The 23766-nt window shown below is 40.0% G+C and overlaps 1 protein-coding gene across 6 annotated transcripts in view; it reads left to right on the top strand.

Moving 5' to 3' along the window:
- SETX (senataxin) overlaps positions 1-23766 on the top strand; it is an 87032-nt gene that overhangs the window by 18608 nt on the left and 44658 nt on the right. For 5 of the 6 annotated variants that reach the window (XR_013443873.1, XM_036079742.2, XM_036079743.2 and 2 more), the window contains exons 6-10: positions 321-540; positions 1500-1619; positions 4567-4738; positions 4877-4964; positions 5420-9643. Coding sequence is in view for 4 of the 6 variants with exons in the window: in XM_036079742.2 (XP_035935635.2) it covers positions 321-540; positions 1500-1619; positions 4567-4738; positions 4877-4964; positions 5420-9643 (4824 nt within the window). In the remaining 2 variants the exon portion in view is untranslated. Of the gene's footprint in view, positions 1-320; positions 541-1499; positions 1620-4566; positions 4739-4876; positions 4965-5419; positions 9644-23766 lie in introns of those variants that run through there. The other variant, XM_078061962.1, reaches the window with a different exon arrangement.

Here is a 23766-nt window from a genome sequence, read left to right as displayed (position 1 = left end):
ATCCTAGGATCCTGGGATCATGACCTGAGCCTAGGGCAGACGCTTAACTGATTGAGCCACCCAGGTGCCCCTGTATATTTCTAATCAGTGGTTAAGTGATTATCTCATAAATGCTTTTTTAGGGTCCAAATGAGGATAAAATAAGGTCCAAGCATGGCGTTACTAGTATCTTAGGCAGTCCCTTAACCGACTGAGCCACCCAGGCCACCTGTATCTTAGGTCTTGTAAAATCTACAGAGAATCCGATTTTCTTAACTAGGTTCTTGCTGCATGTAGACAGTTATTTGTTGAATGAAGTAGTGAACATGTTATGCCTTTAGGTTCGGCGTTGGGCTATCCTGACCGCAAGAAATTTGGGAAAAGTGGACAGAGATGATTATTATGACTTGCAGGAGGTTTTGACTTGCCTTTTTAAAGTCATTGAATTGGGGCTTTTGGAAAGTCCAGACATTTATACTTCTTCCGTCCTCGAGAAGGGTAAACTGATTCTTCTGCCCTCACACATGTACGATACCACCAACTACAAAAACTATTGGTTAGGTAAGTACTGTTCCTACACAAATATAACTAGTATTTTTCATGATTCTTAATGAGTATCCTGCAAAGGAAGTGGTTTCTTGGTGATCTGATCAAGGATTTCATAGTTCCCAATTCTTTTTCTGTTGTTAAATTGACTTAGCCATTACATATCCTGTTTTTAAACATTATTTATCCTAGAAACCATCTTTGTAAGAGGTACATGTTCGAGTATGGCAACTAAATCTTTAAAGCGATACTATATATAACAAGATAATAGTATAACAGTTGACTTTAATGGGGTTTGATATATTTTAAAGAGATTTTCCCATCTGTAAAATATTGCCTGGTTGAAAGAGATAATAGCTTTGGTTTTTCAGCACGTTCTACGCTGACTCAAAATAGTTCTACCCTACTTTACTGATTCTGAGTCTTACAGTCATGTGTCATATTTGGCAGTGATGAGTATTCAAAATATGGTGATCTTAAAATTGAAGGCACCTTAGATTTGAGGAAATACAAATTGTGTGGTAGTCGTCATAGCAGTTGTTTTCTAGCCAGTTTGTACCATTTTCCCTTTTTGCTTTCAAGTCAGTCTAAAGTCCTGTTACTTGGGAGCAGTTGTGTATGACTGTCTCAGACTTAAATGTTTGAGGAACTGGATACTGGTTTGCTTCATTTTACCGCCTTGTTATTCTTTTTTTTATAATTTTCTTAAGGATTTTTATTTATTGAGAGAGAAGGATAGAGAGAGAGCATGAGAGGGAGGAGGGTCAGAGGGAGAAGCAGGCTCCCTGCTGAGCAGGGAGCCCAATGCAGGACTCGATCCCAGGACTCCAGGATCTGAGCCGAAGGCAGTCGCTCAACCAACTGAGCCACCCAGGCGCCCTCACCTTGTTACTCTTTTGCCAACTAAGCCAGAGAAGGCATGAGAGCAATGTTACTTAATCAAGTCAAGAAAACGTTTGTCAATGATCTTACAGGTATTTGCATGTTGCTGACCATTCTGGAGGAGCAGGCCATGGACTCACTATTGCTGGGCTCAGACAAACAGAATGATTTTATGCAATCAATACTTCACACCATGGAGAGGCAAGCAGATGGTAATAACCTTTATTTGCTAAATGCTTTTGAATACTGTGATGTGCCCTTTTAAAATACTAGTGTCATTGCAAGAATTTGGGTGTATGGTGTGGACAAAAGAAGAGAGAACGTTTGTATGGTTAAGTCACGGATTCAGATTTTTAAATTGGAAGGGACTTCTAGAGTTTAATTTCAGCACCTTACCTTCATAAACGAGGAGACTGAAGCCCAGGGAAGTTAACTTACTGTTTCATGTTGAAATGCCCAGTTAGTGGTAGAATCAAGACTAGCAGGGGGCGCCTGGGTGGCTCAGATGGTTAAGCGTCTGCCTTCGGCCCAGGTCATGATCCCAGAGTCCTGGGATCGAGTCCCACATTGGGCTCCTGGCTCAGCGGGGAGCCTGCTTCTCCCTCTCCCTCTGCCTCTCTCCCTGCTCATGCTCTCTCTCTCTTTCTCTCTCTCTCTCTATATATATCTTTGTCTCAAATGAATAAATAAAATCTTAAAAAAAAAAAAAAGACTAGCAGATAAATTTCTAATGACATGGTAGTTAAAATTATGGAGAAAGCCTTCCCTGTCCTAGGGTCTTCCTTTTTCCTGGTTCTTCATTTCACTTTGGTTCTCTAGGGTTCCACTGTCCAGCATGGTGACTGTTAACCAAATGTGGCTATTTAAACTTAAAATTAAATGAAGCATTCGGTTTTGCAGCCCCACGAGCTATGAGTGCTCAGTAGCCACGTGTAGCTGTAGCTCCTGTATCGACCAGTGTAGGTAAAGAACATGTCCATCCGCGCAGAAAGCACTCTTGGACAGTGCTGTTGAGATAGTCTAGAAAACAGGGTGTAAAACTTGTCGTCATGTTTATTATTAGACCCTCACTTTCTTTTGCTCATGGTTGTATCAGGCTGATCAGGGAGGATCTGTACTGAATATTTCTAATCTTGATGAAGGAGTAAATAAAGATCAAGGATGTCAGATCCTATGAAAATACAATGAATCATTTTTCCCCCACATTCACTTCTCTTTAGACAACTCCAGCGTGGATATAAAGTCATTTGTGCAGGATTCTAAAAGAGCTATGTAAATGTTACTCTTTCGGGGGGGGGGGGCAAGGGGCTCATATTTACCACAGATGGGAGGCCAGTTGGGGAGGAGGTAGCAGGTGGCACAGCCACCTTATACAGCATACCATCCTGGTCCACCATCAGATCAGCGATGGCCTCAGTTCCATCACCCCCCAGGCTGACTCTGGCTCCTGCCTGACTCTGCCTGGCCACCACAACCCCTCGGGACCATTCAGAGGCATCACTGGAGGGTGTGTGGTTAGTTGAGCAGCTGGTAGTTCTCTTCATATCCTCGCTGGTCACATTTCTTTGGTGGAAGGCATTCCTGACTCCTCTAATGAACAGGTTTCATATTGCTTTGTGGTGTTCCTGGAGCCTGGATGGGGTCGGCTTGTTCCTTGGGGCATCAGAAGGGGCTTCTCTGTGGCTCCCCTGCACCCCTCTCTGCTGCTGGCTGGGGTGCCCACATCTGCTGAGCTTCCTTTAGTACCTCTGAGCAGCTGTAGTAAGAGGCAGTGTCCTCCCTGCTGCCTTGGGAGCCGGCCCATCTCACGGTGCTCCTCCTGCTCATCCCGGAGCCTCCTCAACCATGGCCACCACCATCCCCAGCCCCGGTGCCACCCCACACCCAGCGCCCCCCGCAGTGTTACTCTTTTTGTGATCACATACATTTTCTTGCTACATTATTCTTAAAGTTATTACTAATTCATTTACCAGCATTTACTACATTAGTAGTTCATTTCTTTGTGCCTTGCCCATACAATTCTGTCTTCTCCATTAATCCAGCTCCCCTAATGTTTTTCAAAACGGGAGTCATCTCTTTAAGAAGGCTTTCATAATGGTCTTCAAACTGACGACTCTGTTCCTTACTTGAGAGCTTACTGGCCATAAGACACTATGAGCTGCAGGAAAGGACAAGAAAGTGTATGGGAAGGTTTACACAAATGCCTATGGTAAAGCAAGTAGAGTTTAAGAGCCCTGAAGCAAATACAGCAGAAAGTTCTAGGTGACCAGATAACCTATCAGTAACTGAGTGAGTGGGAGCACCTGGTCCAGAAGAGTGCTAGAGAAGAGTAAGCGACCACGGAATGTTTGGTATAGTAGGAGCATTTGTGCTGGGCTTGAGGATGGAGGATTCTGAGAGGTGGTGCTAATAGTGAAGGCATTCTGGTTCTTACTTGGGAAAAAGCCAGTTGTTTTTGCTGTAGATAGGGTGTGATTATGGGAGTGTGAAAAATAAAGCTGGAAAGAAACAATAGAGTAGGATCTTACAAGTAAGTGCATGACTGAGGACTTTGAATTTTCTTGGAAGACATTGAAGAGCAATTGGAAGGCTTTTGAGTAGGGCAGTAGTTTGCCACTGCGTATCTGATAGAGGAGAGGGAAAGGACTGGAGGTAAGAGCTTCTCAGTAGTGGGAATTCCTACCATTTGGATGAAAAGTAGATAACAAGGCCAAGTTGCGATATGGATGGATGAAGGGTGTGTGTATCTGCTTAGCCTAATATTAGCTAAGGGATTCAGTCCTTTACAGCAGCCAAATGGCACACATAATTCAGATCATGCTTAAAACCAGAATTTCTTGTATCATGGGCTTTGTTCGGTAGGAAGGGTTGTTTCAGGTATGGCAAACAGGGTGAGAGAGGTGAGTTTACCTAGACTCTCAATTTGTTCCCCATTAAAAATTTTCTTAGGGGTGTATAGTATTGCTTGAAAAAAATGCAGAATTAGCTTTAAAGTTTACTAGGTTTTTAAAACCTGTGGTTGGCAGCACTTTATTTTAAATTAGCTGCTTTGCTTTCAGTTTTTTTTGCTACCCAGATAAAGAATGCTTCATTCTCAGTATGTTTTAGCATCTTTTTCTGATCATTTTGTAATCCAGCAATTACTCCACTGTATTTCAGATGATAGTGTGGATCCTTTTTGGCCAGCATTACACTGTTTCATGGTGATTCTGGATCGCCTTGGATCTAAGGTCTGGGGTCAACGTATTGATCCTATTGAGGCATTTCAAACCATTATCAACAATGTGAGCTACAATAAAGAGATCCAAAATATACGGAACAGCTCTGTAAGGTTAGTTCAGTTAATGTGTCAGTATTTTAAAATAATCTCAATGAGGAAGTCTGTTGTAACTGACTTAGCAATAGGGTTTTTTCCTTTTTGCTTTTTTTTTTTCATTTCAGTAATTTCTGTTTATTCTTGCTCTTTAAGGACCAAGTTAGAACCGGAGTCCTATTTGGATGATATGGTGACTTGCAGCCAGATTGTATACAATTATAATCCCGAAAAGACCAAAAAGGTATAAAACATGTTGAGAATTCAGATGATCCTGTATTGCCTTTATATTGTGTAGGCGATATTGTACATAATTAGTTGAATTACTGATGTTATGATACCATAGCTATTCTGAATCCACTGCTGCATAAGGGGTTTCTGATTGAACAGATGTACATGGGGAAAATGGACTCTCACTACAGGGTGCACACTTTGGAAGATTAAGGGCAGTTAGGAAGGGTGGAAAGGTTATAGGATGAGGGAGATAAGTGACATGACTGGAATCGAAACCTGCTAATGGAAAGAAGACGAGGTGTACTCATGAATCCTTGACCTCGACATTGACCTATGTTTTCCATTTTTGGGGCGTATATGTGAACCAAAATAGGAAAACTAAGTGATACATTGTTTAATAGCTATGCATTAAATCCGTCATGAATTCTGTTTGCTTATCTAATGTCAGTATTTCTTTCATTTTAGGATTCAGGGTGGAGATCAGCCATTTGCCCAGATTATTGTCCTAACATGTATGAAGAGATGGAAACATTAGCCAGTGTGCTTCAGTCAGATATTGGTCAAGACATGCGTGTTCATAACAGCACCTTTCTGTGGTTCATCCCTTTTGTTCAGTCCCTCATGGATCTTAAGGATTTGGGTGTGGCGTATATAGTAGAGGTTATTCATCATCTGCACTCCGAAGTCAAAGATGTCCTCAACCAAACAGATGCCATGTGTGACAAAGTTACTGAATTTTTTCTTCTGATTTTGGTGTCCGTGATTGAGCTGCATAGAAATAAAAAATGTCTGCATTTGCTGTGGGTTAGTTCCCAGCAATGGGTAGAAGCCGTTGTAAAATGTGCCAAGCTACCTACCACTGCATTTGCACGGAGTTCTGAGAAGTCATCTGGAAATTGCTCCAAAGGAACAGCAATGATATCATCTCTGTCATTGCATTCAATGCCATCGAATTCTGTACAACTGGCTTGTGTGCAGCTGATTAGAAGTCTCCTTAAAGAAGGTTATCAGCTTGGGCAGCAAACTTTATGTAAGCGATTCTGGGATAAACTCAATTTATTTCTGCGTGGAAATTTGTCTCTAGGTTGGCAGTTGACTACTCAGGAAACCCATGAGTTACAAACTTGTTTAAAGCAAATTATTAGAAACATAAAAGTCAAAGTACCTCAATGTAACACTTTTGTGGATCTGAGTCCTGCAGGTAAAAGCTCTCCGGCATCTTATAGTAAAGAAGAAAGTGAACAAATAGAGAGGAAGTCCAATAAAGATCTGCAGTGTCTGGAAAACTCCAGCCCAACATTTTCTAAAGAACCAATGAAAGCTGAGGCATATCAAATACAAGAGAATATATTGATTAAAGCAAGTAACACCACAGAAGAGGATAATGAGCAAAATTATATAAAAGATTGGAAACTAGAAGATCATCTCTCAGCCGAGTCATGCATAAAGAAGAGTAGTAAAAACCTTTTCACTGAAAGAGCTCAAGATCAAGTTAAAATAAGTACAGGGAAGCAGAAGTCTGTGAAAGAGAATTGTACTTCAAGAAATGTACTGCAGAATTGTACTTCAAGGAATGGTCCAGAAAGGGGATGTGACAGAGGAATAATAATGTCAACACATTTGTTGACCGACTCTAGCACTGATTCTCTGGAGAAGTCGTGCACATCAAATGAGGATTTCTCTTTCAAGGGTGATGCTCTTGGCAAAACCTCAAAATCAAAAACTAAGGCACATAAAGATGAAATTTGTGCTAAGTTATCACATGTAATAAAGAAGCAACACAGGAAAAGTACTTTGATCAATGATACTGGTAATTTAGAGGAAAACCTAACTGTGTCTAACATTGACAGTTTCTATTCAAGGAAAGATTCAGGAGGTCAGAAAGGGGATGGCTTCATGCACGATCTCTCGTTAGACCCTCTCGGCATTCTGGATGATAAAAATGGGGAACAAAAATCTCAAAACAGTTTATTGCTGAAAAAGAAACAACTGAAGAGTGAAGAGTTAGATATTTTCTCTTCCTGTGAAAACGACTGTCAAATACAGGAATGTCACATTGATGATAAAGATTTGGTCTCGTTTACAGAAGTGACCAACACTTCCGTGAAGAAAATGTCTCCCTTCAAAGATCCTGTGACTGTTCTTGAATCAAAAGATAAGGAAATAAGCAAGAATACCAGTCAGATGTCTTCTCACTTGAGAGAACAGGCTCCTGGCCTCAGTCCTCAGTCTGACACCTTATCAGATTCTCAGATAGACAGAGACCTCCACAAGTTATCTTTAATAGCTCAAGCCAGCGTTATTAAGTTCCCATCAGATTCAACTCAAAAAAGCTCATCCCAGCTACAAAGAAGAGTGAAAGACGACAGAAGATGTTTCCCGGCTGACCAGAATAATACTGGGGAAGCCTGTCGGGGCCAGATTATTATTATTTCAGATTCTGATGATGATGGTGATGATGAAGGAATTCTGGGTTTTGAGAAACATATTAAACAAGATAAAATAGGCATCAAGAAAGAATGCCCGGAGCAGCATACTTCAATAGCTAGTACGAATGTGGAAAAGAAGTTAAAAAAGGAAGAGGAGACAAAGTCCCTTTTGCAGTTTGAAGAATCAGATTCTCAGTTTTTTGAGTTTGAAAGTCCATGTGAAGTGTTTTCAGTTTGGCAAGATCAGGAAGCAGAGAAGAATTCAGTTCAAGAGAATGAAAAAAAATCTTGTTCGACTGACATAGCTGATACCACGAATGATTGGGGTTATGAGACAGATTATGTATCTGAAGAGGTTATTAAGAAGGTAGCAGAGGGCATTGAAAAACACACAGAACCAGAGAGTAGTATTTCTGTTGGGGAATTTTGTGAAATTGAAGTAAAAAAACGTAAGAGAAAACGATTTGAAAAACCTATGGCTGAAGGTCCTCTAAGGCCTTCACCTTCTGATAGAAATGAGGACGAGCCTGATATTCTTAATGAGAGAGGTCTGACTGAAAATGATTTTAAAAGTATGGACCTAAGGACAGCGAGTCCCAGTTCAAGTGTTCAGAGAGACAAAGACACTACGGTTTCACTGAAGAAGTCTTCTCCAAAGCTTCGTACTTATTCCAAACCCATTAGAAGAGTCCCACTTTCTAAAACTCCTAAGAAAACACATTCAGATACCAAGAAAGGGCAGAATAAAAGTTCAATTTATATAAGTTGTAGGACAACTCCTGCTATAGTTCCACCAAAGAAATTTCGCCAGTGCCCTGAACCAACTTCAACAGTTGAGAAACTTGGTCTGAAGAAGGCTCCTCGTAGGGCATTTGAGTTGTCTCAGCGATCTCTAGAGTATTTAGTTCAGTTACGCGACCATGGTAAAACTGTTGGAGTGGTTGATACTAGCAAAAAGACTAAGTTAATTTCTCCTCAGACTCTCTCTGTCAGAAACAATAAGAAACTGCTGACAAATCAAGATCTTCAGTTGCGAAGGCAGATGAGACCCAAATCACAACAAAATAGACAAGGACTTTTGGATTATGAAAATAAAGATACTACAAGAGCAGGGCTGTGTCCAGCACAGAATTCTGACATACTTGTCCCAGAATCAGATGGTTCAGATTATAGTCATAAAGGAGGAACTGAGGTGGTTGCTAACAACACTGGGAAACAATTAATAAAATGTGTGTCTTCAGAACCAGAACCCATGAAAACAAAATATGTGTCTCAGGTGACCAATGATGCTTGTCTTTTGAACCAGTCTGCTTCTGTTGTGTTGAATGGAAGAATACCAACAAAGGAAATCATTGTCTCTGCTTCAGCAGACCCCTTAGGCGGTGGTGACCCAACAGTACATCATTTAGAATTGGCAATTTTGAAAGACGGAGAGCCTGAATCCAACAGTGATACAGAAGATGAGAATATATTTCTAACACAGCACGATCCTGAAGATATGGATTTGTGTTCACAGATGGAGAATGGTAATGAGAAACTCATTGAAGTAGTTCATGGCAAAGATACAGCTCAGGTGGAAGAAGATTCTGTAAGTCGGCCTCAGTTGGAATCTTGGAGTAGCACAAAATGTAAGTACAAAGATTGTGTTGAAACCCCGAAAAACCAGGGTGACTACTGCTCAAAACACTGTGAAGCTAAAGCAGCAGATGAAGATGTATTTCGTAAACCTGGCTTGCCCCTTTCTGCATCCAAGCCTTCGAGACCTTCCACTGCTAAGATTTTTAGCTCAAGTAGTACTTCACGAATTGCTAATCTTTCCAAGTCTTTGGAAAGTGCCTCTGCACTTCCACCAGCTCTAAAAAATAAGTCAAATGGGGCACAGGCTGTTCTGAAAGTCCCACAGCCAGCCTCTGTGTTGTCTCCAAAGCCAGTGGGTGAAGTGAAGAGTTTGTGCAATGTTCTTCATCCTCAGACTCCAAGTAATTCCAGCAGGCAAGGTTACAAACTGACGTTTGGTGAAAGCAAATCCTTCTCAGCTTCCTCTCCAGTCCACATTCTCTTGTCATCGCAGTCCATCTCTGACACCTTTGTCAAAGAGGTCTTAAAATGGAAATACGAAATGTTTGTGAACTTTGATCAGTGCGGGCCCCCAGCAAGCCTTTGTCAGTCCATCTCAAGACCTGTGCCTGTCAAATTTCAAGATTGTGGAGATTATTTTAATGTTTTTTTCCCTTTGATGATATTGAATACTTTTGAAACAGTAAGTATATTTTAGTTGTATACCTGCTGAGACTTTGAAGTTGCTTCTTTTCTTATTTCGGTAGTGATTAGAGTACAGTTAAAATCACTGACCTAGTTTTGATTTAGATGTAGCCTTTAGATTACGTGTTGAGTGGGCATTTGTGCCAGACGCTGGTCTAGGTGCTGGTGCTGCAGAGGAAGCACTTTCTCAGCCTCTGCCCTTCCGGGGCCTCCCGACACAATTCAGAGTGCTAATGAACCAAGGGCAGAGGGAGCACAGGAGTGTTTTTTGATACAGAGGTAAGGGAAGACTTATCAGGAGATGGTGTCCCTTCTGCATTTATTCTTAAAGTAATACAGACCTTTTTATAGATTTCTTGAGGAGGTGGCATGGGGTAAATTACATTGAACAACACAAAGCAGTAAATCCTAAATTTCTCTTTATATAATAATCTGTCTTTCCAGTTTCTTACTCATCCTAGCGGTTGCTCTCTCCCTTTAACTGTCTCCCCTACCTCAACACATCCCATTCTGGTTCTTCTATCTTCCTTACTCCCCCTGACGAGGATTGCCAAATAAAATACAAGATTCCCAGTTAAATTTGAACCTCAGAAAAACAGCCAGTACTTTTAAGTGTAAGCATGCAACTGCATTTTGAAAGATGTTTTTGGTATTCTCAAAGCAGGTTAGGGGTCAGAAGTTAGATTTTTACTTTTTCAAGTTACTTAAAAAAAAAAAAAAACGAGTATGTAACAACCTGAGTTTCTTAAAAACAAAACCAAGAACACGGAGGTAAATATTTGTGTATTCATTCACCTGCAAGATATTTGGGTGGCTGATATGTGGCAAGTTTTATTACAGGCCTAGGGGGTAAAGTGGTGAACATGGCAGACTGGCAGAACATGGCCTCTGCCTTCTGGATGTGATCGTTTCAGATCAGGGGAAGGATGCTAGTGTGATCTAGCACAAAGGGCATAGGGCACTTCTGACAGAAAGGTTTGACAGTCTCTGCAAGCGATAGTATTTACACTGGGACCAGAAGGAATCCACCATGGGAAGTATATTCCAGGCAGGGTGAGAGCAGATACAAGTAGGTGGAATCAAGCTTAGTGTGTTGAAGGAAAAGGAAATGTATCATACGAAGGGGCAAGTGTGCTAGATAAGATCATCAAGTAAATTGTGAATATTTGTTATAAAGCTTGAATCAAAGCATCCTTAAAATATACTTTTATATCAATTTATGCCCCCAATTTTAGCCATTGTTTTAAGATTTATTTTACTAGTATTTCAAAAGCATTAGAAACAACTAATTGACAAAGGATCTTTAATACCTCCATAGCAGCAAAGTGAAATACTGATTTAGTATTAGGAGAATTATTTTCTTCCCATAGAAGAACTCTTAGCTCAGTGAGCAGTGTATGTAGTTAAGTAAGCTGGGGAAAATAAATTTTACTCATTTTGAAGCTTATTTTTTAATCTTTATTCTTGCTGGAAAGCACTAATTTGCTGAGAAGCCATTCACGGCCCTTAAATTTAGGACAGACATGTTTTTTATATATTTTTCCCTGAATTAAGAGGTAATCCTATATTCCTCTATAAGATCTCTTCCTTTCAGGACATTTTTGTAGCTCTAGTCTTTTCAAAACAGAATAGGCACAAGTTCCATTTATACATACACAGAGTTGTTTTTTTTGTTTGTTTGTTTTTAAAATTTTTTTTTTTTAAGATTTTATTTGTCAGACACCGCACAAGCAGGGGGAGAGGCAGGTAGAGGGAGAAGCAGGCTCCCCGCCGAGCAAGGAGCCTGACGCGGGACTCGATCACAGGACCCTGGGATCATGACCTGAGCCGAGGGCAGATGCCTGACCAACTGAGCCATCCAGGCGTCCTCATACACAGAGTTTATTTTTTATGTTTTATTTTTTATTATTTGAGAGAGAGCACGAGCTAGTGGAGGGGGTGGCTGAGGGAGAGGGAGAAGCAGGCTCCCCACTGAGCACGAAGCCTGACATGGGCCCCTATCCCAGGACTCCGAGATCATGACCTGAGCTGAAAGCAGACACTTAACTGACTGAGCCACCCAGGCACCTTATACATACACAAAGTTTGAAATAGTCAAATACTTTTGTAAAAAATGGCATGTACCCCTCACCCTCTCAGTAACCATTTTTTATTCTTAATGGATCCTTTTGATACCTACTTCCATATTTCTAAATAACATGTCACTCTTGTGACTTCTTAACTTTTCAGTTTTGGGCATCTTCTGTTGCTATAGGAAGTACCCTTTCTTCCAGCCCTACATTCTCACATAACCTTTCCTGTTCCCTCATCCTCATTACAGAGTTATTTTATGATTTGTAGGTCAGTGTTTTGTTGTTTTGACTTTATAAAAGGTACCCACAGCTAAGTCATGTAGTATGCTGTAACTGCTTTTCCTTTCCTTCCCAACTCTTGGTTTTCTCTGGATTTATTGTCTCATTTAATTTTCTATATACTTACAACTAAAATTAGCTTCAGACTCTTTTGGATGTTTAAATCTCTCATGATCAGGTATATGAAGTAATCTATAAGTTTCGTATTCTTGGTTTATGATGGTTATCCTGAAGTACTCACCATCCTCATCCCGGGGCTTGCATTTCTTTCTTTCCTGTGTTGGATCTCTGTCTCTTGTGCCCCTAGTTATCTTTCTTGGTTATTCCATCATTTTAGCAAAGCACAGCCTTCCAGCTTCCTGAAAAAAGGATGTGTGGATGATAAAGTTTTGAAATCTTGCATGTCTTAAAATTTCTTAAATTTTCTCACTTTTTCTACTTTCCATCTCACTTTTCTTTTTCTACTTTATCAGAGGACTTCTCACCTATTGATTTTTTTTTTTTTAGCATACTTTCAGTTTCATGGGACTCTTGTTCTCTGAGGATTCCATTTTATAGGATCCTATTCTTCTTTTCATGAGCGTGGCATTTTTTTAATTTATTTTTTATTTTTTTAAAGATTTTATTTATTTATTTGATAGAGAGACACAGTGAGAGAGGGAACACAAGCAGGGTGAGTGGGAGAGGGAGAAGCAGGCTTCCCAAGGAGTAGGGAGCCTGATGCGGGGCTCGATCTCAGGACCCTGGCATCATGACCTGATGGCAGACGCTTAATGACTGAACAACCCAGGCGCCCCATGGCATCTTTTTATTGTCTGAAGTTTGTTAACGATAGTTTTAAAGTCAGTTAAAAAGTTCTCTTTGCATAGTTCCTGTTTCCCCAATTGCTTTTTGCCTGTTCGTTTTAGTGTATACAGACCTTTTATATTAATTCTTTTCTTCAGATAGCTGATGATTTTGGGTGATCTACTCACAATTAAGAACAGGATACTGAAAAGCAGATAGGAGCATTATTCATAATAACCAAAAAGGGGAAACAACCCAGATATCCACTAGCTGAAGAATGGACAAAATGTATTAATGTCCATACAATGAAATATTCAGTTGTAGAAAGGAATAAGCTATTATCTGCTACTTTTACATGTTCATTGATGAACCTTGAAAAATTATATATAATAATGTAATATTATTATATAATATGTATTGTTATTGTTACTATTATGCTAATACCTGAAACTAATATTATATGTCAGGTACACTTCAATTAAAAAGAAAATATTTTGGGGCACCTGGGTGGCTCAGTCGTTAAGTGTCTGCCTTCGGCTCAGGTCATGGTCCCAGGGTCCTGGGATCGAGTCCCACATCGGGCTCCCTGCTCGGCAGGAAGCCTCCTTCTCCCTCTCCCACTCCCCCTGCTTGTGTTCCTGCTCTCGCTCTCTCTCTGTCAAATAAATAAAATCTTTAAAAAAAAAAGAAAGAAAGAAAATATTTTGGTAAGTGAAAGAAGTCAGGTACGGAAGGCCATATATTGTATGATTCCATTTATATGAAATGTCTAGAATAGGTAAATCCATAAAGACAGAAAGTAGATTATTGGTTACCAGGGGTGGAGGAGGAAAGGACACTCCCAATAGGTATAGGGTTTATTTTGAGATGATGCAGGTGTTCTGGAATTAAATAATGGTGATAGCTCCACAAAACAGTGAATATACTAAAAACCACTGAAAGGGTACACTTTAAAATAGTGAATTTTATATTGTATGAAATACATCTCAGTTTGTAAAAACGCTATAAAAAAGGGATGAATTTAAATAGTGACAGGTTAAAAGAGATGCTTAGGAATACCTGAAGCTCCTGCTTTGCTAAAATGATCCTTTTTATTGCACTGTGGGGAAGTTAAATGTGATCTGAAGGACACCATAACATGGTGAAACCCAGCATTAGTTTCATTCTTTATGTGAAAATTGTATGCTTCGGTGTAGTTACAAATCTGTATTTTGTTGTATATAAGATTAAAAAGAAGCTCTGAGTGAAAGGGTAGGCTAGTTAACCATTGGCGTTTTGTTGTAAAGCCCCATTCCCACCCTTATAAGTCAGTATCTTTATAGTCTTTTTTTCTCTCTTAAAGTGAGGTCAGATTCCCCAAAGAAGAATCTTCAGATATTTTGCCTCGAAAGGGTAGGCCTGACGGGCAGCTGACCATGGGATGAGGGTGGGGGACAGGGAAGGGTCCCAGCATTCAGTGTATAAACATTTGCCTAATTTCCCTCTTTGTCAGTGCCGTGTCTCCACCGTGCCTGCTGTCCCCACTGCTGTCCCCAAGGCTGAAGACTGTTTTTTTACCCTCTCCACAGACAAAATCTCTGCAGTATTTTGTGGGTTGCAGAGAGGGGCTGTCTCTCTTCAGCCCTCCTTCCGGATTAGAGGTCTGCATCAGATTGCTAATAGGTTGCAGTTCAGCTTCTTGGACTTGCTGAGTTAGCTACCATTCATCCAGCTGCTTTCCAGCTTCCAACATTTTGATACATGTGTCTTCTGTTCTTTGTCCTAATGAACTAATCTGTTTTTAAAAATTGCTTTGGTGTTTTGGTGGGGTTTCAAGAGGAGTGAAAGGGGAAATGCCTGTGTTCAATCTCTCTGTTTTTTTTATTTTTTTATTTTTATTTTATTTTATTTTTTTTTTTAAGATTTTTTTAAATTTATTTGACAGAGAGAGACACAGCAAGAGAGGGAACACAAGCAGGAGGAGTGGGAGAGGGAGAAGCAGGCTTCCTGCGGAGCAGGGAGCCCGATGCGGGGCTCGATCCCAGGACCCTGGGATCATGACCTGAGCCGAAGGCAGACGCTTAACGACTGAGCCACCCAGGCGCCCCTCTCTCTGTTTTTTTTAAAGATTTTATTTATTTATTTATTTGACAGAGACACAGCGAGAGAGGGAACACAGGCAGGGGGAGTGGGAGAGGGAGAAGCAGGCTTCCCAAGGAGTAGGGAGCCCGATGGGGGCTTGATCCCAGGACCCCGGGATCATGACCTGAGCTGAAGGCAGATGCTTAACGACTGAGCCATCCACGTGCTCCTCAATCTCTCATTTTTTTTTTTTTTAAAGATTTTATTTATTTATTTGAGACAGAGAGAATGGGAGAGGGAGAGCACATGAGAGGGGGGAGGGTCAGAGGGAGAAGCAGGCTCTTTGCTGAGCAGGGAGCCCGATGCGGGACTCGATCCAGGGACTCCAGGATCATGACCTGAGCTGAAGGCAGTCGCTTAACCAACTGAGCCACCCAGGCACTCCTCAATCTCTCATTTTTATTTGAAATTTTCTTTCTCTTTTTTTAACCATACAGCTTAAACAACATTGTTTTCGCATTTCTTGTTTATTCAGGCCAACAGTTATTAGTGGTGGTATTAAGATGCCTTGATTACTTCTAATTTTTATTCTAATGAGCCACAGGCTATAGCATCACCCCTCATCAAGGCTCATCACTCTCATTCTGATGTAATTTGACTTCATAATGTTTGTCAATAGAATGCTATAGTGGGTGTAGACGCTATTTACAAAAATTTGGTTGGTATCTTATTTAGGACATAAAGCATATCTAGTTAATACATCTTACTGCAGGTGAAATGTAATGACATGTAAATTATCCTTTGGTGCAAAAGACAAATGAGAGCAAATTCAACTTCTAGCAATATGAGTCTTTTGTATACTGATGTGCCTGATAGAAGATATATTTATTTTTTAATCCTTGCATTTAACACATAAAAGTATTAGATAAATGTATCCCATTTTGGCAGGTTCCCCTTTTTTAAATGGGCCATTGTGGCGAATGCTCTTTTATCTTTTTTTTTTTTTTTAATAATTTTATTTATGTGAGAGAGTGAGAGCGCGAGCAGGATGAGGGGCAGAGGGAGAAGCAGACTCCCCGCTGAGCAGGGAGCCTGATGTGGAGCTTGATCCCAGGACCCTGAGATCATGATCTGAGCCGAAGGCAGACGCTTCACCAACTGAGCCATCCAGGTGCCCTTGCTCTTTAATCTTAACATTTATATTTGCTGTCCTTGTCTGCAGTCCTCTCCTGTCACCAGGCTCATTTTAGGTTGTATGGACAGGGAGTAGGTAGGAAGTAAGTGCTCTTCTTGGGTACTAACTTTGATTATCAGTACCTAAATCCCCTGCAGGGAAATTCCTTCATTTCTTTAGCTAATCTCAGATTGTAATTTGTTCTGCAAAGGAAGCAAAACAGGCTGATACGATAAGTGATGGGAAGCTGCTCTTGAGACCTGGCTGGGAGCCAGAAGAAGAGCATTTTGTGCAGGGTAGAGGGGAGTGTCAGGAACATGATGCTTTGAGATAGGAACTAACTGCGCATGTATGAGCAGAGAGATTAGGCTGGTGTGTCTGGAGTGAAGGAACTGAGGGGGAAAGGGAAATGTAATAAGACTGGAGAAATAGTCAAGAGCCAGATGGTGTACGGCCCTGGAAGCTGTGGGTTGGGTTTCATCCTCAGTTTAGTGAGAAAGTGTTGGAAGATGTTTAGTTGGTTGGTGTTAGGCTGGGGAGTAGTAATATGCAGTAGATTGCAATTTTTTACATATCATTCTTGGTTGCTCCATGGAAAATAATCTGGAAAGGCAAGTATAGATGCAATAGATGTGTCAAGGAGCCGTTGCAGTAGCCTGGGAGAAAGATGATGGTAATTTGATTTGGGTGGCAGCTCTGGAAGTAAAAGTGAATGCATTGTGGGTAAGTTTTGGAGATGTATTGATGGAATGGATGTGGGAATTAAGGGGTAGAGAGGATGATTCTGAGGCTTTTGGCTTAAGCATCTGGTTAGGTGGTGATGCTGTTTACTGGGCATCACATGAGTTTGGGCTAATGGCAGTCTCTTCTGGAAGTGACATCACAGAAGCCAGAGGGGTATAGTTGAATGTGTCAGACGAATATATATTGTGAGAAAGCCTTGGGACAGTAGGACGTGATTTGGGTCTCAGGGTGGAAAGGAAATGACAGACCAGATTAGAAGAACTGCTACAGATGGAAATTAGAGTGGATTTTTTTAGTTTGCCCTTTTTCCTTCCTCTCATCGCCCTGGGCTAGAACACTGCTCTGATGTTACCGTGTAGTACAGGGCAGAAAAGATGCAGCTAGCTCATGTCAGCCAAAAGAGGTTAGGCAGCATTAGGGTGGTTCTGTAGCCCAGCCCATGTGAGGCATGGCTCACAGTTAGTCTTTGAATTTCTTGGTTCTTGAGAGTTCTTGTCCCTAGGGCTAGGTTATTATAACCAAGGGAGTTAGAGTTTGAAAAACGTAAGTGCTGGGGTAGATTTGCAGATTATAATACTTCATGCTCATTTCCTGAGGTATGTCTCTTCCCCCCCCCCCCCTCCATTACTCCCTACCCCATTCATTAGCAGAGGCACAAAAGCTAGAGTGGTGCTAGGATTGATTTAGCCCCTTGTGTCTCTCCCACCCCCACCCCCACCCACCACCCATACCTTTCCAACTGATATGCCTAGAATCTGTGGGGAGTATGAATTCAAGAGGGGGAGATGAATCTCCTTGGAGTGTAGTCACTATAAGAGAAAAGTAGCAACCTGGAAAATATAGAAAGATAAAGCAAAAGTAGTGGAGCAGACAGAAGAAGATTTAGCCTGTTAAATATTTTCAGAGATAGAGGAGAGAACATGAAACATGAAGCAGGAGGGAGAAACCATAACAACACACAGAAGATAGTGTGGATGAAAGAGAGAATAGTTGAAATCAAGAACTCATTAAGTGGCACAAATATTAAATATACACAACCTGAGGAATCAGGAAAGGATGGAAGTGGGAAATAGAAAAGAAAAGGCACAAGGTTGGGCACAAGTATTATTCTATGTGTAATAAGGATCTCAGGAGGGAAAAAATGAGCTGGGGTGATAAAACTGAAAATTTCCCAGAAATAGGGAAGGATTTAAGAGTTTGGGTTGAAAGGGTTCTTAGTGTGCCAAGGGAATATAACTAAGCACATGTACACCTTCTTAACAGTTGCAGCAAGACCTTTAGAACGTGCTAAAGAGGCAGGTTCCAGTAGTAATACTGTCTGCCAGAGGCTCGCGTAAAAAGAGCCAGAAAAGTTTATGATGAAAGGATGGAAAAAGAGAGTAACAGAATAACATGACCAAAAGAGAGCAGAATTGCAGTTTTATTATCAAACAAAATTGAATGTGAAAATAATTCAGAAACACAAAGACAGTAGATAACTCGTAAAAGGAACAGTGACCCAAGAACATACAATCAGCCGTGAGCATGAATGGATGCAATAGTGTAATCTCAAAATAGACAAAGCAGCAGTTGACAGAGCAGTTGTTGTGGATGATGACAGGCACTACAGCTAATAGTCCGTAATACAGTTCATGAAGGCGAGGAAAACAGCAGTGAATAATTGGAAGAGTCATAATTCTGATCATTTGCAGATGGTATCACTATCTACATAGAAACCCCAATAGAATCAGTAGTTGGGTACAAGATTGATGTGCCAAAAAAAAAAAAAAAAAATGTTCTTTTATAGCTGTAATAACTAGCTAGAATATATAAAAGAAGTATCAGTTATAACAAAACCCAAACTGCAAACGTGTTAAGAGTTAGCCTAACAGCAAATGCATCAGGTATTTACGGAGAATAATTAAGAGACTTAACTCTGTTTTAAAGGCCATTAAGGAAGAGTGAATAAATGAAGAGAGGTGCCATATTCATGGATGAGACAATTTAACATTGTAAAAATGTGACTTCTTTCTGAATCTATACATTTGATGTAGTTTGAGTTAAAATTCCAGCAGGATTTTTTTAAAAAGATTTTTATTTATTTATTAGAGAGAGACAGACCACGAGCCGGGGGGAGGGACAGAGGGAGAGGGAGAAGCAGACTCCCCACTGAGCAGTGAGCCCAACTGGGGGCTTGATCCCAGGATCCCGGGATCATGACCTGAGGTGAAGGCAGATGCTTAACTGACTGAGCCACCCAGGTGCCCCTCAGCAGGATTTTTTGGAAGAGCTTTATAAGCATTTTAAAATTTGTGTGGAAGAATGACATACTTTATAATAGTCACTTTGAAAAAGAATCAGCGTAATGGGGAGAGGGGACCCTCGTTCAATATAAAGACATATTTCGAAGCATAGAAATAGATAAGAGGGGCACGGGAAAGGGCAGACAACTCACTGAAATGGAACAAAGACCCTTTGGCTCCTGAGACCTAACTCTTCCCTGCATGTATGACAACCTAGGGTAAGACTGATAGGCCACCACAGGTCAGCAGGGAAAGGAGAGACTGTTCGATAGTAGGGGGAAAATTGGCCTACTCCAGCAGAAAAAAATTAGCCTACATTACTATCTTACAGCACATTATCTTCAATTAACACATATATTTGAAAGGTAGAATTACATAAGATAGAATAAACAATATCAGAAAACACATGTCAATTTAGGTGACTAACGTCTTAAAAACCCAAGAAACATTAACCCTAAGACGAAAAATTTGGATTTTACTCTGTAATAGTTAAGAATTTTTCAGTGAAGGACCCCATATTCATAGTTAACAGATAGGAAGAAGAGTTAAAATATTCCAAAAGTGACAAGAGACAACTAGGATATACAAAGAGCTTTTGTAAATCAACAAAAATACAGGGAAATCAATAGGAGATGGACAAAAAATAAAACTAGCAGTCCACCGAAGGAAGACTAAATGGTGAATAACTATATGAAGTGCTGCTCAAACAAAGAAAAGGACATTAAAGTAACAGAGTGGTGAGCCAAAGTTTGTGATCGCTCTGACTGCTTAGTCTCACACTGGGGTGTACTAACCAGAACACACACTTGTCCATCCATGGGGATCTGTGCGTCTCAGGATGTTATTTACAGGATTGTTTATGGAATTAGAACCAGTTAGGATGGATGAATGAAGTAACAACAGTTCCAACTGCAATCAGTAGCAACAAACTCTTAAGTATTGATTGAAAAAAAGTAAGCGGATTTATACCACAGTGTCCTTTGGGTAAACACACTGCACTGGATTTTTTTAGTGATAACTAGTACCAGAAACAGGGTGGGTGTGGAAGGTGGAAGTTGTGGGAGTGGGCATCTGGGGTAAAAGGAAAAATCGAACAAGAGAGGCCTTGCATAGACTGTTGATGGGAGTATATCTTGAATTCTGATTTACTGTTTACCTGAAATCAAAAGCAAGGAGGCAACAAGAGAGCAAGGAAGTAATCTCTGAAAGTCAAGTATGCTACCTGGATGAGAAATTTTGGTGGAGTGGTTAGGACAGAAGCCAGGCATAAAAGATGTGAATAGCTGGACTGTTTTGAAAAAAGAAGGGGAGCAGAAAAATATGGGCAGTAGTTGGATGGTGATTCGGGAGTTAAAGAAGGGTTTGTTTTGTTTGCTAGTGGTGCTTTTTTCCCCCTTTCATTAAGAAACCTTATAAAGCAGTTTCAGATTCACAGCAAAATTGAGGACAAAGCACAAAGTTCCTCTATTACCCCCTTGTCTCCACATGGTTTGGGTGGGTTTTTTGTTTTCCAAGAGGTAAGTCAAGGTGTATGCTGATGGGAAGGAACAATGGGCAGGAAGAAATTGTTGTTAAGAAAATGGGTAACTTCAGAAATTTGAGTCTTAAGGAGGACAAGAGGGATTCAGAACAAAAGTCAGTGGGTTTCGCCTTTGACTTTGTGAAGAAAGGGAAGATAGGACATATGAGTATGAGTGGCAGTTGCTCTGTAGGTTTTGTGTTTGGTTCTGTCTTCTTGTAAGGCAAGAGCAACATTGGTTACTGGGAACCACCCTTGTAAAAACTCCTTTTCCACAGTGAAATAGCTGTTATTTTAATAATGTAGTTTTTTTAAATCAAGAGAATTATCTTAACCGTCCCATTATAATCAAAGAAAATGTATATAGTGGTAATATTTTTATCAAAATGTAATAGAATATTTGATCAGAAAAATTATCAAATTTTTAGAAACATACGGTTTTGTAGAATAATCCCATTCTCTATTGGGAAAAAAGAAGACTGGTATATCCTCTGACGACAGGGCCTGACTGGACATGTCCCCCTCCTCCCAGTGTAAAGAACAGGAACATGGTATGTTTTTGTAGTTACAGTGAATTGTATGATATTACAGCATTTCCACTGTCCTGTAATAATTTGAAGAGCCAGTGAATGTTAGTTTCTGTTCAGTGCATTGTAAATGTTCTACTCAGGGAGCTTATTTTCTAACTATATGCATGATTATTTGTTCTCTGAACCTAGGTGATTTCTTCTAAACTTAATACTGCTTTGATGGACCACAAACATTCACTTACTTGTACATTTAACTGTTACTTCATTTAGTGTGAAAATATTAGCACCTGCCATTCATGATGTTTAAATTTTCCAAGTCCAAAAAGGTTATGAAACAGATAAAAATGTAACTTCATCAAATGTACAAACCAGTGAATATATAGTATATATTGAGTATATTCATTAGTACTTTTTGAATTTCTCTGTGATCTCTCAATAAGTTTGGCCTATAATAGGAGGCCATTATAGCTTGACGATCAGAGATCCTCTTTAGTTCTGGTTCCTAAGGTTGCTTTAGAAATTAATATAAGTCCAAATAATTTCAAACTAAAAGTCTGTCCTCTCCCCAGGATGGGAACTATCTGGGACCTTCTGGGCACTCTCAGGCAGATACCCTGTTCTCTAAGATAAGCAGGTTTGAGATTTTATTGATCGGTCCTTTTCTTTCTCACTCTCTGTTGTACCTACTAGGATGCATTTTAATACCTTTATTGAAGTAGAATTTATATACTCTGAAATTCACCCTTTTAAAGTATGCAAATGAATAATTTTTAGTAAATTTACAGAGTTTTATAACCATCACCATAATCCAGTTTTTAGACATTTCCAGTAGCACTAAAACTAGCCCTTGAGCCCATTTTCAGTCACTCCCCATTCTGCAGCCAGCCTCAGGCAGACACGAATCTACCTTCTGACTCTGCAGATTTGCTGTTTCTGGATATATCCTATATATAGCATGATAAAATATTTGGTCTTTTGCATCTGGTTCCTTTTACTTAGCATGATATTGAGGGTCATCCATGTTGTTCATGGCTTTTTATTCTCAGATAATATTTCATTGTATGGATAATGCTGTATTTGTTTTTCCAGTCACAGTTGATGAACATTTGGGTTGTTTCCAGGTTTTGGCAATCGTGAATGAGGTTATGAACATAGTATGCGTCTTTGAAGGTGATTCTTCAGACCTGCCACATTGTGGGGCACTCTGGACATGGAAGTGGGTGATACAAACTGATTGTAGCTGTGTTGGACCAGAGTCTGACCTCATTAGCAAATAATTCTCATGCTCCACTCCATAAATGCTGGGGAGTCTTGGTTGGTTAACCCTCGTGATGTGTAATTCTTTTTATACATTGTTGGATTCCATTTGCTAATGTTTTGGTGGGGATTTTTACTTTTATGTTGGAGATACTGAGCTATAGTTTTCTTTTCCTGTAATGTCTGTCTGGTTTTAGTATTAGGGTAGTGTTGGCCTCATAGAATGAGTTAGGAAGTACTCTTCTGCTTCTGTATTCTGGAAGAGATCATAGAGAATTGGTATAATTTCTTCCTCAAAAATTTAGTAGAATTCACCAGTGAATTCAGCTGGCCTGGGTGTTTTGTTTCAGAAGGTTCCTTTTGTTTACTGATTGAATTTCTTTAATAGATGTTGGCCTATTCATGTTATCTATTTCTTGTGTGAATTTTGGCAGATTATTTCTTTCTAGGAATAGGTCCATTTTACCTAGGTTATCAAATTTGTGGTCATAGGGTTGTTCATAACCTTTGTTATCTTTTTCATGTCTGTGGGATCTCTAGTGATGTCTCCTCTTTCATTTCTGATATTGGAAATCTGTGTCTTCTTTTTTTTCTTAGGCTTCATGAGCTAGAGGCTCATCAATTTTATGATCTTTTCAAAGAACCAGCTTTTGGTTTCATTGATTTTTCTTACTGATTTCCTGTTTTCAATTTCAGTGATTTCTGCTCTTTTATTATTTTTCTTTTTATGCTTGCTTTAGATTTAATTTGCTCTTCTTTTCTAGTTTCCTAAGGTGGAAGCTTAGATTACTGATTTTAGATCTTTCTTCTTTTTATGCATTCAGTGTGGATAAACTTCCCTCTAAGCACTGCATTTGCTACATCTCACACATTTTCAGAAGTTGTATTTTTCATTTTCAGTTAGTTCAGTATATTTTTAAAATTTCTCTTGAGATTTCTTCTTTGGCAATGTGTTGTTTAATCTCCAGATATGTTGGGCTTTTCCAGTTATCTCTGTTGTTGATTTCTAGTTTAATTCTGTTATAGTCTGGAACAGACTGTGTATGATTTCTGTCCTTTGAATTTGTTAAGGTGTGGTTTATGGCCTCAGATGTGGTCGCCATGTGAGCTTGAAAAGAATGTGTGATCTTGGGGCGCCTGGGTGGCTCAGTTGGTTAAGCGACTGCCTTCGGCTCAGGTCATGATCCTGGAGTCCCTGGATCGAGTCCCGCATCGGGCTCCCTGCTCAGCAGGGAGTCTGCTTCTCTCTCTGACCCTCCGCCCTCTCATGTACTCGCTCTCTCTCATTCTCTCTCTCTCAAATAAATAAATAAAATCTTTAAAAAAAAAAAAAAAAAAAAAAAAAAAAAAAAAAGAATGTGTGATCTGCTACTGTTATGGAGTAGCCTATAGATGTCATTTATATCTGGTTGGTTGA

The sequence above is a fragment of the Halichoerus grypus genome, chromosome 14, assembly GCF_964656455.1.
Source record: "Halichoerus grypus chromosome 14, mHalGry1.hap1.1, whole genome shotgun sequence".
NCBI lineage: Eukaryota > Metazoa > Chordata > Mammalia > Carnivora > Phocidae > Halichoerus > Halichoerus grypus.
This window is presented reverse-complemented; position numbering and strand designations above follow the sequence as displayed.